This window comes from Nanorana parkeri, unplaced genomic scaffold, assembly GCF_000935625.1.
Source record: "Nanorana parkeri isolate BGI_ZX_2015 unplaced genomic scaffold, ASM93562v1 scaffold2166, whole genome shotgun sequence".
NCBI lineage: Eukaryota > Metazoa > Chordata > Amphibia > Anura > Dicroglossidae > Nanorana > Nanorana parkeri.
In genome coordinates, this window is record NW_017308434.1 from 23,604 (window position 1) to 41,969 (window position 18,366).

The following is an 18,366-nucleotide window of genomic DNA, read 5'->3' on the forward strand; positions in this document are numbered from 1 at the left end:
CTAAGGAGGATGAAGATGGACATGACGGGAGGGTTACCGGGTGTAAATATAAAATAATATCTTATTACCTCCTCTGCTACCACTTCCAGCAATGTCTCCTCTCTACTTCCTCCCAACCAGAACTTCTTTTTTTGTTCCTAACATCATTACTTCCTGTCTACACAGTACATCACTTCCTGTCGGTGCGTTCCAAACACAAAACGCAAGATCACCATCTGGTGTAGAATGTGGAAATAGCAGGCCACTTTGACCACCGCCTTGGGCTGGCATACATAGAAGAGTGACGGCAAAATACGACCAAGTGGTCCATGAGGACTGTCTCTTTTTTTTCTTTTTTGGGTCTTTTTTTTTAACCTTTTTGTCTAACTATAGATTTATGTTTTTCCCAATTTAAAGTTACTTACTGGTGACAGACTCTCTACCTCTGCTGGAAGTCTGTTCCAAGCATCAAGTACCCTATCGGTAAAATAATAATTTCGGAGGTCAGTTATGATCTTACTTCCTGTTAGTTTAAGGTCATGTCCCTGTGGTTGAAGTCATGTCCCCATGTTTGAGGTCATATCCCCGTGGTTGAGATCATGTCCCCGTGGTTGAGATCATGTCCCCATGGTTGAGGTCATGTCCCCATGGTTGAGGTCATATCTCCGTGTTTGAGGTCATATCCCTGTGGTTGAGGTCTTGTCCCCATGGTTGAGGTCATGCCTCCATGGTTGAGGTCATATTTCCGTGTTTGAGGTCATATCCCTGTGGTTGAGGTCTTCTCCCCATGGTTAAGGCATGTCCCCGTGGTTGAGATCATGTCCCCATGGTTGAGGTCATGTCCCCATGGTTGAGGTCATAGCTCTGTGTTTGAGGTCATATCCCTGTGGTTGATGTCTTGTCCCCATGGTTGAGGTCATATTTCTGTGTTTGAGGTCATATCCCCGTGGTTGAGGTCGTGTCCCCATGGTTGAGGTCATGCCTCCATGGTTGAGGTCATATTTCCGTGTTTGAGGTCATATCCCTGTGGTTGAGGTCTTCTCCCCATGGTTAAGGTCATGTCTCCACGGTTGAGGTCATATCCTCATGGTTGAGGTCACGTTCCCATGTTTTAGGTCATGTCTCTATGGTTGAGATCATATCCCCGTGGTTGAGATCATATCCCCGTGGTTGAGATCATGTCTCCATGTTTGAGGTCATATCCCCGTGGTTAAGATAATGTCCCCATGTTTGAGGTCATGTCCTCATGTTCTTGATCTTAGCTTCATATTGATAATACAGCCTTCCTGAACATCATTCATTCTTTATGTATTAGAAGGTTTCGATCATGCATGCATGCGCTAACCCCCCCATTTGACTTGGCATCTCCCCTCCAACCACTCTATGTTCTCTGATGCCTCCACCCGAGTTTCTGCACCAGACTACATCATGCCTCATCTTATATATACAGTTTGTGCAGAATGTAGAGAATAGGACAAAGGTTGCCTTTACGATTGCTTTGCCGGCCAATGAATACACTCTGGGCGTATCCCACCATGTACATATTGCAGAAACATGACTACTGACTGCAGATTAAAGGAGGCCAGCACAGGCCCAGCAGCAAGAAGTCACAAATAATTAAGGTTGAGGCCTTACACAACTTGGATCATTGAAGATAATTCAACCTTTGTGAAGAAATTGTTCAATAATCGTATGATTATCTTTGTTTGCCGAGGTGGCCTCCATGGTCTTCCTCGAAATGTGATTTAGATAAAAGCTCCTCCTACACTCAGAACATTAATATGGCTTTTCACGTGTGTCATGACTGAAACGTTCTTTCAAACGTTTCTTCCTGACCTGGATGTATGTATGGAGATGCTGTACGCTGTAGGACAAGACTTGATCTGACCTACGTTCACTGTAGGACAATATCTACTCTTCCATCTTCAATGCCTCCTTTAGAATATTTTTCAGGATAAGAGATGTTTAAAGAGACACCGTCACATTCTCCATGCTGGGCAAAGTGAGAATGTCTCTGCATAGGGACCCTCTTCCCTCACAACTCATTGCTGCTTTGTGGGCAACATGGTGGGAGTGACAACAACATCATTCACCAGTCATGTGGCAGTATTTGAGCCTTATGAGTGGGTGCTAGGCCTAGGCACCATCACAGTGGAGGAGGTCACATGTTTCCCCATTCCTAGAAGTGCCGGGTTGTGTCACTGACAACCAAGGAGATGAGTTACGTATATGGGGGTGAAGTTCTGGATTAAAATTTTGGTAACAATTTTTTTCTTAAGATCTATAGATAAAGTGACATAGAACTACAGAACTAAGACCTTGACCATGCTAATACCAGTCCTAATGTCCTTCAGTGCTGAAGATCAACAAAGAAGAGAATCCAAAGTCATGGAGAGCACCTTTGGATCTACAAAAAAGAGAATCCAAAGTCATGGAGAGCACCTCTGGATCTACAAAAAAGAGAATCCAAAATCATGGAGAGCACCTCTGGATCTACAAACAAGAGAACCCAAAATCATGGAGGGCACCTCTGGATCTACAAAGAAGAGAACCCAAAATCATGGAGGGCACCTCTGGATCTACAAAGAAGAGAACCCAAAGTCATGGAGAGCACCTCTGGATCTACAAAGAAGAGAACCCAGAGTCATGGAGAGCACCTCTCGATCAACAAAGACGAGAACCTAAAGTTATAGAGAGCACCTCTGGATCTACAAAGAAGAGAACCCAAAGTCATGGAGAGCACCTCTCGAAACTCAAGCCCGAAGGACATTGAGCTCTTCCATATTCCAGGTTCCTTAAAGTGTTGCTGAGGCTTGGGTATGTGCAACATAAGGCTTTTACCATTTTAGTATAAGAGAGAGCAGTATTCGTCTTACACTGGGTCTCTTCGTCCAACACTGAGTCCTCTTCTTCAAGGACCTCCATCTTGGGTGAAATTTTGGAAAACACACTACCCCACATCTTTGGATTCTCAGCTTGAATGAATCTCACAATTACCCCAACCCTTCTCCTTCATCTATGTTAGCTTGTAGTTTTTCAGATCCCACCTCCCACTCAGACCATAGGATTCAACTAAGAGGTCAGCTAACCCCATAGACAAGCCTTCTGCATGAAGGTTTCCCTCCACTTCTACAAGTGGGGAGCTGTTTATACTTCTGAATGGGCTATTGGATAGTTTGCCACCCAGGTATTTGAGTGCTTAGTGTACCGCTTGTAGCTCATGGGCTAAACCCTTGTGCTTGGCATCTCCTTCAGCTGTCCTCACTCAGCAGTGTATCTTCCCAGGTCTGTCTTTGTTCCCCATACCTTGGAAACCTTAGTTCCTACACTAGTAAAAACTTGACTTTGGGAGTGGTGCCATATACACATATTATATTCTCGCATACTGTTGAACCCTTCATGGTACTCGATGTCCCTCAGATCTATCCCCCTTCTGAGGGACCCCCTGGCCAACAAGGTCAGGAGAGACCAGTTTCTACTGTTCGCTTCCCTAGTAAGGACCTGACCCCTAGGTATCTTCTGTAAGCACTGGACCTTATGTCCACCCTAGTGTCTCTTTTTCGTGGGATCCCTGGTGGCCCAGTGCTTGAAAGGTCACATTCCAGGCTAACCCCCACACGACCAGTCTACCATACAGCCTCCAAAGCTATTGCTGAGGAAACAATTCAGATAGCTGATATGTAGAAACCAGCTCAAGCAGTGGTGCAGCAGTGATTCCCACAAAGTGGGAAGACTGGCCAAAAAAATGCCCAACCTCCTAGGACACTATCAAAAATCGAGACTTGCTGGGTAGAGGTGGGATAATATGGGGGTTGGCTTACAAATTTTCTGTTACCATTGTCCCAGCATCCTGTGGGTGGCAGTATAACCCAACTGTTTCTGAATTCCCATGTCCCTCTATGGACAATAAAGAAAACTGATTAAGACAATGAAATGTAACCTCGACTTCAATACAATAATGTATAATTAAATATCCGTAGGACAAATGACAAGCCAGACGACATGTGCCAAGGCAGCTCGAGTCACCACAAAAGTCAACGCAGAGCTGTTGGGGTTACGTCTTAATATTTGGTTCTTATGTCCAACATTTTAAGCCTCAGATGGTCACTCCATCCAAAAGTGATACTCAATGTTTGGTAGAAGCTGGAGAATAAAACCACCCAATATTGTCTTCTATCTCCAAAGTAGAGAAGCATGTGTGGGCTTCAGGTCCTAGGTCTTCACACCATCCATGGTAATAACAAGAGGTTCCACCTCTCTCTGTTGGATGCTTCCATTTTTTGGAACAGGGGGATGGGGACAACCTAAGGAGAGCTCAGTGTTTGGTAGAAGGTGGAGAATAAAAACGACCATTAATGACTTATATGTCGATGGTAGGGAAGCATATGTGGGCTTCAGGTCCTGGGTTTTCACACCATACATGGCCATTACAAGGGGTTCCCACTCTCTCTATTGGATGCTCCAATTTTTTTTGGAATTGGTGAATGGGGACAACCTAAGCAACGCAGGAACTGTAGCAATCTTGCCACCTGTGTCTTCAGAATATATCTAGATCGTCACCCAACCAACTAGACTTCATGTATGAATGTGATTGGGAGGTTAAAGGCTTATTATTCCTATGGAATTCAAGCTGGTAAATTCCACATACGTTAGTTAACAGTATCAACAGGCGTGTGTTCTCTGGTGTCCCATTAGTTTTTCTTTACGTATAAAGAATTTCCCACACTCTGCACAGGAAAAGGGGCCCTCCCGAGTGTGAATGCCTTGGTGTTTAAGAAGACTGCTTTTCTGAGTAAATGATTTCCCGCACTCTGAACACGAAAAAGGACGCTCACCCGTGTGAATTCTCTGGTGTCTGTAAAGATCGGTTTTCTGAGTGAAACATTTTCCGCACTCTGGACAGGAAAAGGGACTCACACCTGTGTGGATCCTCTGGTGTTTAAAGAGCTTTGCTTTCTCGGTAAATGATTTCCCGCACTCTGAACAGGAAAAAGGGCGCTCACCTGTGTGGATTCTCAGGTGTAAAACAAGGTGTCTTTTAAATAGGAAACCTTTCCCACACTCTGAACATAAGAAAGGACGCTCTCCAGTGTGACTCCTCTGGTGTCTAAGAAGGTTGCCCTTTTGAAAGAAACTTTTTCCGCACTCTGAACATGAATAGGGACGCTCGCCCGTGTGACTTCTTTGGTGTTTAAGAAGGTTTGATTTTTGAGTGAAACATTTTCCGCACTCTGCACATGAATAGGGACGCTCACCCGTGTGAGTTCTCTGGTGTGTAAGCAGGTCCGTTTTCTGAGTGAAACATTTTCCGCACTCTGAACACGAGAAAGGATATTCTCCTGTGTGAAGTATCTGGTGTTTAAAAAGTGCTCTTTTGTCACTGAAACATTTCCCACACTCTAAACATGAAAAAGGATGTTCTCCGGTGTGCAGTCTCTGGTGTCTAAGAAGGCTTCCTTTTTGAGTGAAATTTTTCCCGCACCAAGAACATGAAAAAGGTTGCTCATTCTTGTGACTTCTCTGATGTGTAAGAAGGCTTCCTTTCCCGGTGTAACATTTCCCACACTCTGAACATGAATAAGGACGCTCGCCTGTGTGACTTCTCTGGTGCGTTAGAAGATTTCCTTTCCCAGTGAAGCTTTTCCCGCACTCCGCACATGAATGACGTCTAGACTTGTTACTTCTCTGATGTATAACAAGTTGGCTTTTCTCAGGGAAAGATTTCCCACACTCTAAAAATGAAAAGATCACAGTGGTGTAAGGTCCAAGATATAGAAGACGTTTAGATTTCATTACAAAAGCCACACCCCAAACATGACAACAAACTCTTGCCTGTATGATCTCCTTCATGGTTCAGAGAGGAGTCCCCAGAATTGGAAGGATCTCTTGATTTCTCCATATGGTAAGTTCTCTGATGTATATATTGAAGAACTGGATGTACTTCTTGAGAACATTGGGCAACACCATTATCCTTAACATCTGAGGACACAAAAAGATCTCCCTCCAAAAAATTCTGGACACGTCCTCCCTCTGGAAAACACATTTTTTAAATAAATATTAATTGTATATTGAGGAATGGAGATGGACCTTCATGTGGTGTACAGTATCTCCTCCTCATTTGTTGGTCACATGACGTTATATTGAGGAATGGAGATGGACCTTCATGTGGTGTACAGTATCTCCTCCTCATTTGTTGGTCACATGACGTTATATTGAGGAGTGGAGATGGGCCTTTTGTAGCTTTTCTATTTAATGTTTATAATTTACCTGTGCTGATATCTGAAGAACATCTCTCCAGGTTACTTTGGATAACCATCCCAACCTCCTCCATACACGGCTGAGAGGCACTCATATATGTTTCTTCTTCTTCTTCTTTTACCTCAACCTTCATATAAATCAGGCCTTCACCCTAAATTCCAAACGTGATTAAAAAAAAACACATATGTAAAAGTAAGTGCTAATAACAATGGAAAACATAGTAGCAAGTAATCTCATGCCATAATAGGAACACTTAAGATCTAGACCCATCTACCTGATCATGGTGAGGGACGGTGAGATCTTCCTGTGTGGAATCCCGGGAATACAGAGGACGGGGACATCTCTCTGGTGGGTTCCTCTTACTGGATCCATCTGTAGGAAACACACACACTGACTGAATACATTGTTTCTATGTGTGTATCAGATGATGGGGGATCTAGGTGGACCCTCCGTACTGCTCTCTCCTCTTACCCGGTGATGTGAGTGGCGGCCGGTTCTCCATCATGACGTCCTTGTAGAGATCCGGGTGTCCTTCTAGATACTCCCACTCCTCCATGGAGAGATAGACAGAGACATCCTGACACCTTATAGGAACCTGACACACACAATGATACCGTCACCACCCAGACACATCCCTTGTCTGTTCCTGGATCATGTCCCAGAATTCCCGGCACCGCTCACCTCTCCTGTCAGCAGCTCAATTACCTCCTTGGTGACTTCTAGAATCTTCTTCTTGGTTTTTGTCTCAAGAGTCAGAAACGGTAATGGATGCACAGTAGCGGGCCTCTGTCTTTCTCTCACTCTTGTGTTTATTTTTGCATTATCCTCAACTGATGTCTTCATGACTACAGCACAGTTCTGCGTTGTGTAATGATAAATATATATTAGAATGTTCTTCACCTCTCCTATTGGGTATGTGTTCAATTATTAATAGAGACAGAGGTTATGTCATTTGCCCCTCCCGGAATCCTCCTCACCTCTCCAGTTAGTAGACAGATAATCTCCATGGCCCAATTCATTATCTGATTTGAGAGATCGTTCTTTGCCATTTTTACACAACTGGGCGTTTGCTGATCCTCCATCACGACGTCCTTGTAGAGATCCCGGTGTCCTTCTAGATACTCCCACTCCTCCATGGAGAAATAGACGGAGACATCCTGACACCTTATAGGAACCTGACACACACAATGATACAGTCACCATCCAGACACATCCCTTGTCTGTTCCTGGATCATGTCCCAGAATTCCCGGCACCGCTCACCTCTCCCGTCAGCAGATCAATCATCTTCTTGGTGACTTCTAGAATCTTCTCATCATTGTTTCCTTCATGTATCATACACACAGATGACGGGACAATGATGTGCCCTTGGTTTCCTCTATGATGTCTACTGGAGGTCACATACTAACCAGATGTCTTCTTCACCTCTGTGTAACCCTATTGAAAGAGGTCATAATAAAAATGACTGGCCACCTAATTGTAGCCTGCGTTTTATCTATAGAGATGAGCGATGTCATGTGACCCTTCCAGAATCCTCCTCACCTCTCTAATTGGCGGCTCTGGATGGACAGTTGGATAAATGGCTCTATATTTAGGATGTATCTGGTCTATAAATGGCGGCTCTGGATGGACAGTTGGATAAATGGCTCTATATTTAGGATGTATCTGGTCTATAAATGGCGGCTCTGGATGGACAGTTGGATAAATGGCTCTATATTTAGGATGTATCTGGTCTATAAATGGCGGCTCTGGATGGACAGTTGGATAAATGGCTCTATATTTAGGATGTATCTGGTCTATAAATGGCGGCTCTGGATGGACAGTTGGATAAATGGCTCTATATTTAGGATGTATCTGGTCTATAAATGGCGGCTCTGGATGGACAGTTGGATAAATGGCTCTATATTTAGGATGTATCTGGTCTATAAATGGCGGCTCTGGATGGACAGTTGGATAAATGGCTCTATATTTAGGATGTATCTGGTCTATAAATGGCGGCTCTGGATGGACAGTTGGATAAATGGCTCTATATTTAGGATGTATCTGGTCTATAAATGGCGGCTCTGGATGGACAGTTGGATAAATGGCTCTATATTTAGGATGTATCTGGTCTATAAATGGCGGCTCTGGATGGACAGTTGGATAAATGGCTCTATATTTAGGATGTATCTGGTCTATAAATGGCGGCTCTGGATGGACAGTTGGATAAATGGCTCTATATTTAGGATGTATCTGGTCTATAAATGGCGGCTCTGGATGGACAGTTGGATAAATGGCTCTATATTTAGGATGTATCTGGTCTATAAATGGCGGCTCTGGATGGACAGTTGGATAAATGGCTCTATATTTAGGATGTATCTGGTCTATAAATGGCGGCTCTGGATGGACAGTTGGATAAATGGCTCTATATTTAGGATGTATCTGGTCTATAAATGGCGGCTCTGGATGGACAGTTGGATAAATGGCTCTATATTTAGGATGTATCTGGTCTATAAATGGCGGCTCTGGATGGACAGTTGGATAAATGGCTCTATATGTAGGCTCTAATAATATCTTATTACCTCCTCTGCTGCCAGGTCCAGCAATGTCTCCTCTCTACTTCCTTCCAAATTACCCCTCACCCAAACTTCCTTTTTACACCTTACATCACTTCCTGTCTTTTTCTTATTTGTACGTTCCATTACTCCTTGTCCGCGCTTTTCACTCAAGATCGCCATCCAGGGGAGGATGTGAGAACTGCTGCCGCTGATGTCCTCTCTTGATACTCTGCTGCATTCCTCCGTTATCATACATGATTAATCACGCACATAACACCAAAACAATTAAATAAATAAATATTATGAAATACAAAAATAACTAGGGATGCACCATTTCCATACCGAGTACCGATACTTTCCCTCATGCGCTCTCCGATACCAATTACCGATACCTTTGGTTTTTGTGTCATGTGACAGTTTTTCTAAAACCATACAGACTAATGATTTTAAGGCCAGGGCCTAGTCCCAGTTGCAAACACTGCGTCCCTAGTAGATCTGCCACTGACTCCAAGCTGTAGAGGGACTACAAATCCCAGCAATACATTATACAACAATGCAGAATACCACCAGCTATAGGGGACTACAAATCCCAGCAATACATTATACAACAATGCAGAATACCACCAGCTATAGGGGACTACAAATCCCAGCAATACATTATACAACAATGCAGAATACCACCAGCTATAGGGGACTACAAATCCCAGCAATACATTATACAACAATGCAGAATACCACCAGCTATAGGGGACTACAAATCCCAGCAATACATTATACAACAATGCAGAATACCACCAGCTATAGGGGACTACAAATCCCAGCAATACATTATACAACAATGCAGAATACCACCAGCTATAGGGGACTACAAATCCCAGCAATACATTATACAACAATGCAGAATACCACCAGCTATAGGGGACTACAAATCCCAGCAATACATTATACAACAATGCAGAATACCACCAGCTATAGGGGACTACAAATCCCAGCAATACATTATACAACAATGCAGAATACCACCAGCTATAGGGGACTACAAATCCCAGCAATACATTATACAACAATGCAGAATACCACCAGCTATAGGGGACTACAAATCCCAGCAATACATTATACAACAATGCAGAATACCACCAGCTATAGGGGACTACAAATCCCAGCAATACATTATACAACAATGCAGAATACCACCAGCTATAGGGGACTACAAATCCCAGCAATACATTATACAACAATGCAGAATACCACCAGCTATAGGGGACTACAAATCCCAGCAATACATTATACAACAATGCAGAATACCACCAGCTATAGGGGACTACAAATCCCAGCAATACATTATACAACAATGCAGAATACCACCAGCTATAGGGGACTACAAATCCCAGCAATACATTATACAACAATGCAGAATACCACCAGCTATAGGGGACTACAAATCCCAGCAATACATTATACAACAATGCAGAATACCACCAGCTATAGGGGACTACAAATCCCAGCAATACATTATACAACAATGCAGAATACCACCAGCTATAGGGGACTACAAATCCCAGCAATACATTATACAACAATGCAGAATACCACCAGCTATAGGGGACTACAAATCCCAGCAATACATTATACAACAATGCAGAATACCACCAGCTATAGGGGACTACAAATCCCAGCAATACATTATACAACAATGCAGAATACCACCAGCTATAGGGGACTACAAATCCCAGCAATACATTATACAACAATGCAGAATACCACCAGCTATAGGGGACTACAAATCCCAGCAATACATTATACAACAATGCAGAATACCACCAGCTATAGGGGACTACAAATCCCAGCAATACATTATACAACAATGCAGAATACCACCAGCTATAGGGGACTACAAATCCCAGCAATACATTATACAACAATGCAGAATACCACCAGCTATAGGGGACTACAAATCCCAGCAATACATTATACAACAATGCAGAATACCACCAGCTATAGGGGACTACAAATCCCAGCAATACATTATACAACAATGCAGAATACCACCAGCTATAGGGGACTACAAATCCCAGCAATACATTATACAACAATGCAGAATACCACCAGCTATAGGGGACTACAAATCCCAGCAATACATTATACAACAATGCAGAATACCACCAGCTATAGGGGACTACAAATCCCAGCAATACATTATACAACAATGCAGAATACCACCAGCTATAGGGGACTACAAATCCCAGCAATACATTATACAACAATGCAGAATACCACCAGCTATAGGGGACTACAAATCCCAGCAATACATTATACAACAATGCAGAATACCACCAGCTATAGGGGACTACAAATCCCAGCAATACATTATACAACAATGCAGAATACCACCAGCTATAGGGGACTACAAATCCCAGCAATACATTATACAACAATGCAGAATACCACCAGCTATAGGGGACTACAAATCCCAGCAATACATTATACAACAATGCAGAATACCACCAGCTATAGGGGACTACAAATCCCAGCAATACATTATACAACAATGCAGAATACCACCAGCTATAGGGGACTACAAATCCCAGCAATACATTATACAACAATGCAGAATACCACCAGCTATAGGGGACTACAAATCCCAGCAATACATTATACAACAATGCAGAATACCACCAGCTATAGGGGACTACAAATCCCAGCAATACATTATACAACAATGCAGAATACCACCAGCTATAGGGGACTACAAATCCCAGCAATACATTATACAACAATGCAGAATACCACCAGCTATAGGGGACTACAAATCCCAGCAATACATTATACAACAATGCAGAATACCACCAGCTATAGGGGACTACAAATCCCAGCAATACATTATACAACAATGCAGAATACCACCAGCTATAGGGGACTACAAATCCCAGCAATACATTATACAACAATGCAGAATACCACCAGCTATAGGGGACTACAAATCCCAGCAATACATTATACAACAATGCAGAATACCACCAGCTATAGGGGACTACAAATCCCAGCAATACATTATACAACAATGCAGAATACCACCAGCTATAGGGGACTACAAATCCCAGCAATACATTATACAACAATGCAGAATACCACCAGCTATAGGGGACTACAAATCCCAGCAATACATTATACAACAATGCAGAATACCACCAGCTATAGGGGACTACAAATCCCAGCAATACATTATACAACAATGCAGAATACCACCAGCTATAGGGGACTACAAATCCCAGCAATACATTATACAACAATGCAGAATACCACCAGCTATAGGGGACTACAAATCCCAGCAATACATTATACAACAATGCAGAATACCACCAGCTATAGGGGACTACAAATCCCAGCAATACATTATACAACAATGCAGAATACCACCAGCTATAGGGGACTACAAATCCCAGCAATACATTATACAACAATGCAGAATACCACCAGCTATAGGGGACTACAAATCCCAGCAATACATTATACAACAATGCAGAATACCACCAGCTATAGGGGACTACAAATCCCAGCAATACATTATACAACAATGCAGAATACCACCAGCTATAGAGGACTACAAATCCCAGCAATACATTATATAGCAATGCAGAATACTATCAGCTATAGAGGACCACAAATCCCAGCAATTAATTATAGAGCAATGCAGAATAACACCAGCTAGAGAGGACTGCAAATCCCAGCATTATACAGCAATGCAGAATGATATGAAGCTGCATATCTCAGGTGCATGGAGGATCTCAGGTGCATGTGCGGGGTCTATGGTGGACTGTGCGAGCTCTTAGGTGGCTGGGCTGTGCAGACTCTCAGGTGGCAGTGTGGTGTCTATGGTGGGCTCTGCGGGGACTCAGGTTGCTGTGCGGGGTCTATAATGGGCGGTCTGGGGTCTCAGGTGGACTGCCCACTGTGTATGATGGGCTGTGTGCGGTCTCAAACGCGCTATTGAGGGTGTATAGTAGGCTGTGTGTGGTCTCGGGTGGACTGTCTAGGGTGTATGGGGTCTCAGGTAGGCTGTGCAGGGTCTATGGTAGGCTGTGGAGTCCCAGGTGGGCTGTTCAGGCTATATGATTGGCTGTGTGTGGTCTGAGGTGGGCTGTGTAGGGTCTACGGTGGGAAATGCAGGATCTATGGTGGTTTGTGTGGGGTCTCAGGTGGGCAGTGCAAGGTCTATGGTGGGCTGTGTGGGATCTCAGGTGGGCTGTGCAGGGTCTATGGTGGGCTGTGGAGTCTCAGGTGGGCTGTTCAGGCTATATGATGGGCTGTGTGGGGTCTCAAGTGGGCTGCGCAGGGTCCACGGTGGGAAATGCAGGATCTATGGTGGTTTGTGTGGGGTCTCAAGTGGGCTGCGCAGGGTCCACGGTGGGAAATGCAGGATCTATGGTGGGCTGTGTGGGATCTCAGGTGGGCTGCGCAGGGTCTACGGTGGGAAATGCAGGATCTATGGTGGTTTGTGTGGGGTCTCAGGTGGGCAGTGCAAGGTCTATGGTGGGCTGTGTGGGATCTCAGGTGGGCTGTGCAGGGTCTACGGTGGGAAATGCAGGATCTTTGGTGGTTTGTGTGGGATCTCAGGTTGGCAGTGCAGGGTCTGTGGTGGGCTGTGTGTGGTCTGTGGTGGGCTGCGTGGTCGCGTGGAAATTTTCAGCCGGTGCTGTAACCAGGCACTGCGATTAACAGGAAGGTCGCTGGAAAACGGCGCCTGTTTACAGCACCGGCTTCAGTTTCTATATGTAAAGCGCCGGGGTCAGTGCTTATCATCGACATTTTCACAAGTACGAGTGGAAATTCTCAGTATCGGCTCTTGAGTTCTCGGTTCTACATACCTGCTGTGGCCATTGTGAGGGGCTCCCACTCTACTTTTTAGATGTTATATTATTGAGAGTGCAGAAGAAAACAGAATCAGCACACCCCAAGGTGGCCTATCTCACCACTAGGGTCTCCAAGAAATGCACTATGGCAAATATGGCCATAAGTTTGAAGACACCTGATCATCCTACCTATATGAGATTGTTGGACATCCCATTCCAGAACCATGGATAATACTACGGCCATAAGTTTGAAGACACCTGACCATCACACCTATATGAGATTGTTGGACATCCCATTCCAGAACCATGGATAATACTAGGGCCAGAAGTTTGAAGACACCTGACCATCACACCTATACGAGATTGTTGGACATCCCATTCCAGAACCATGGATAATACTACGGCCAGAAGTTTGAAGACACCTGACCATCACACCTATATGAGATTGTTGGACATCCCATTCCAGAACCATGGATAATACTATGGCCAGAAGTTTGAAGACACCTGATGATCACACCGATGAGTTGGTTGGACATCCCATTCCAGAACCATGGATAATACTACGGCCATAAGTTTGAAGACACCTGATGATCACACCGATGAGTTAGTTGGACATCCCATTCCAGAACCATGGATAATACTACGGCCATAAGTTTGAAGACACCTGACCATCACACCTATATGAGATTGTTGGACATCCCATTCCAGAACCATGGATAATACTATGGCCCTAAGTTTGAAGACACCTGATGATCACACCTATATGAGATTGGTGGACATCCCATTCCAGAACCATGGATAATACTACGGCCATAAGTTTGAAGACACCTGACCATAACACCTATATGAGATTGTTGGACATCCCATTCCAGAACCATGGATAATACTATGGCCCTAAGTTTGAAGACACCTGATGATCACACCTATATGAGATTGGTGGACATCCCATTCCAGAACCATGGATAATACTACGGCCATAAGTTTGAAGACACCTGACCATAACACCTATATGAGATTGTTGGACATCCCATTCCAGAACCATGGAAACGGTGGGAAATGCAGGATCTATGGTGGTTTGTGTGGGGTCTCAGGTGGGCAGTGCAAGGTCTATGGTGGGCTGTGTGGGATCTCAGGTGGGCTGTGCAGGGTCTACGGTGGGAAATGCAGGATCTTTGGTGGTTTGTGTGGGATCTCAGGTTGGCAGTGCAGGGTCTGTGGTGGGCTGTGTGTGGTCTGTGGTGGGCTGCGTGGTCGCGTGGAAATTTTCAGCCGGTGCTGTAACCAGGCACTGCGATTAACAGGAAGGTCGCTGGAAAACGGCGCCTGTTTACAGCACCGGCTTCAGTTTCTATATGTAAAGCGCCGGGGTCAGTGCTTATCATCGACATTTTCACAAGTACGAGTGGAAATTCTCAGTATCGGCTCTTGAGTTCTCGGTTCTACATACCTGCTGTGGCCATTGTGAGGGGCTCCCACTCTACTTTTTAGATGTTATATTATTGAGAGTGCAGAAGAAAACAGAATCAGCACACCCCAAGGTGGCCTATCTCACCACTAGGGTCTCCAAGAAATGCACTATGGCAAATATGGCCATAAGTTTGAAGACACCTGATCATCCTACCTATATGAGATTGTTGGACATCCCATTCCAGAACCATGGATAATACTAGGGCCAGAAGTTTGAAGACACCTGACCATCACACCTATACGAGATTGTTGGACATCCCATTCCAGAACCATGGATAATACTAGGGCCAGAAGTTTGAAGACACCTGACCATCACACCTATACGAGATTGTTGGACATCCCATTCCAGAACCATGGATAATACTACGGCCAGAAGTTTGAAGACACCTGACCATCACACCTATATGAGATTGTTGGACATCCCATTCCAGAACCATGGATAATACTATGGCCAGAAGTTTGAAGACACCTGATGATCACACCGATGAGTTGGTTGGACATCCCATTCCAGAACCATGGATAATACTACGGCCATAAGTTTGAAGACACCTGATGATCACACCTATATGAGATTGGTGGACATCCCATTCCAGAACCATGGATAATACTACGGCCAGAAGTTTGAAGAAACCTGACCATCACACCTATATGAGATTGGTGGACATCCCATTCCAGAACCATGGATAATACTACGGCCAGAAGTTTGAAGACACCTGACCATCACACCTATCAGTTAGTTGGACATCCCATTCCAGAACCATGGACAATAATATGGAGTTGCCACAAGTCACCCATTCCCCATCCTTTACAGTTATGCCAATTTCCACTCTTCTGGGAAGGCCTTACTTAAGATTTTGGAGGGTGTCAGTGGGAATGTGTGCCCATTTGAGGTCAGTTATTGATGTTAGATGACATCTGGTTCACAATAGTCATTCCAATTCACCCCAAAAGTCTTCAGTAGGGTTGAGGTCAGGGCTCTGTGCAGTTTGCTGTGGATGACACTCGAGTCCTTCCACACCAAACTGGTCAAACCAGGTCTTTATAGAGCTGGCTTGGTACACGGGACAGTCATGGTGGAACATAAAAGGACCTTCACCAAACTGTTACCACAAGGTTGGAAGAGCACACGTCTCTGTATGCTGTAGCATTATCAGTACCCTTCACTGGAGACATCTGAACACATACATTTTGGCCATATAGTGGTATGAAACGGTCATACATTTATCAGCTTATGTGTCTTCCCTGATGCTTAGTAAGATATCTTTTTCGTGCAAAACTTTTCCCGCACTCTGAACATGAAAAAGGACCCTCTTGCTTGTGAAACTTCTGGTGATAAACAAGGCTTTTCTTCTCGGTGAAATATATCCCACAGACTGGACACTGATGAAAACGCATGCCGATGTGAATTCTCTGGTGGGATAGGAGCACACTTTTCTCAGCAAAGCATTTCCCACACTCTAGACATAAATAGGGACACTCGACCTTGTGACAGCTATGATGCTGAATGAGGTGTGCTTTCCGAATGAATGTCTTACCGCACTCTGAACACGAAAAGGGACGCACACCCATGTGAATTTTCCGATGTCTATTAAGGTTATCTTTCTCGGTGAAACATGCCCCGCACACGGAACACGATAAAGGATGCTCCCCCATGTGAACTTTCTGGTGTCTAATAAGGTCAGCTTTATTCACGAAGCATTTCCCGCATCTGGAACATGATAAAGGACGGTCATTCGTGTGAGTTTTCTGGTGTCTAGCAAGGTTTGCTTCTTCGGTGAAAGATATCCCACACAGGCAACATATGAAAGGATCTAAAGTCTGCTCTTTCATGTGACATCCCTGGTGTGCAAACAGTTTGTTTTCCTCAGTGAAAGTTTTCCCGCACTCCAAACACGTCAAGGCCACACTGGTGTGAGATCTGAGATGTTTATGGAGTTCAGAATTCGTCTTAAAAGATTTCCCGCACCCCAAACATGACAATAGATGATCTCCTTTATTATCTAAACGTTCCTTGGGGTCCGATGGGTTTGTTGATCTTTTCTTGTGAGATCTCCACTGAATATCTGAATTCCTGGTGTGCGATTTATCAGAAGACTCCTTAGAGGGATTCATTGACCTCTGGTGAGGTCTCTGAGAAATATTCCGAGTAGTGGGATTTACTATCGGAGAATTTCCTGGAATGGTATTATCTTCTACATTGGAATCTGGAGAAAAATTAAGATGTCCCTCTGAGGAATTCCTCTTCTGGTTCCCGTCTGTTGGAAAACAATTTTTAAAATGTATGTTAACAGTAATTTTCAATTATATTGAGGAATGGAGATGGACCTTCATATGGTGTATAGTATCTCCTCCTCATTTGTTGGTCACATGACGTTATATTGAGGAATGAAGATGGACCTTCATATCGTGTACAGTATCTCCTCCTCATTTGTAGGTCACATGACGTTATATTGAGGAATGGAGATGGACCTTCATATGGTGTACAGTATCTCCTCCTCATTTGTTGGTCACATGACGTTATATTGAGGAATGGAGATGGACCTTCATATCGTGTACAGTATCTCCTCCTCATTTGTTGGTCACATGACGTTATATTGAGGAATGGAGATGGACCTTCATATGGTGTACAGTATCTCCTCCTCATTTGTTGGTCACATGACGTTATATTGAGGAATGGAGATGGACCTTCATATGGTGTACAGTATCTCCTCCTCATTTGTTGGTCACATGACGTTATATTGAGGAATGGAGATGGACCTTCATATGGTGTACAGTATCTCCTCCTCATTTGTTGGTCACATGACGTTATATTGAGGAATGGAGATGGACCTTCATATGGTGTACAGTATGAATGCCTTTAAATTCTTCAGCACCTTAAGTCAAACTACTTACTTTAAAAGCACAGAAGTAAAATAAATATGTTACTCAACTTTAAAGGCAAAAGAAATGGTTACATACCTGTAATCATATCCATAAAACGCTTCTTGTTTTCTGTTCTCACCATCAACTCACTCTTCCCCGTAGACTGCTGATCACCCATCACAAACGTCTCTTCTTTTTCCTTTTTAACCTCAACCTTCATACTAATCAGGCCTTTCCCCTAAAACAACAAAAATGATTGGGAATAAGAAAAGTAAGGAAAAAGAACCAACGACTACACAGTGTATGCAGTACAGATTATGTGTTTAGGTCTTCATTCTCAGACCCATCTACCTGATCCTGGTGGGGGACGGTGAGATCTTCCTGTGTGGAATCCCGGGAATACAGAGGACGGGGA

At 44.0% G+C, this 18,366-nt stretch overlaps 1 protein-coding gene and 1 pseudogene across 1 annotated transcript; both read right to left on the bottom strand.

The window, feature by feature from the left end:
- LOC108800917 overlaps positions 1-6,391 on the bottom strand; it is a 23,864-nt pseudogene extending 17,473 nt beyond the window's left edge.
- A 9,922-nt stretch (positions 6,392-16,313) lies between these two features.
- LOC108800918 (gastrula zinc finger protein XlCGF8.2DB-like) lies at positions 16,314-18,171 on the bottom strand. Its single transcript, XM_018572905.1, has 2 exons — positions 18,048-18,171; positions 16,314-17,344 (listed from the first exon to the last, which is right to left on the bottom strand). The coding sequence occupies exons 1-2, from the start codon at positions 18,169-18,171 to the stop codon at positions 16,314-16,316; spliced, it is 1,155 nt and encodes a 384-aa protein (XP_018428407.1).
- Positions 18,172-18,366: the final 195 nt, after the last annotated feature.

What these genes read in the sequence shown, in the direction of transcription:
- LOC108800918 (XM_018572905.1), bottom strand. Translation starts at nt 18,171, where the DNA reads ATGAAGGTTGAGGTTAAAAAGGAAAAAGAAGAGACGTTTGTGATGGGT. An exon ending in TTTTATGGATATGATTACAG is followed by an intron (nt 17,345 to 18,047) that starts GTATGTAACCAT and finishes GTTTTCCAACAG; the next exon opens with ACGGGAACCAGAAGAGGAAT.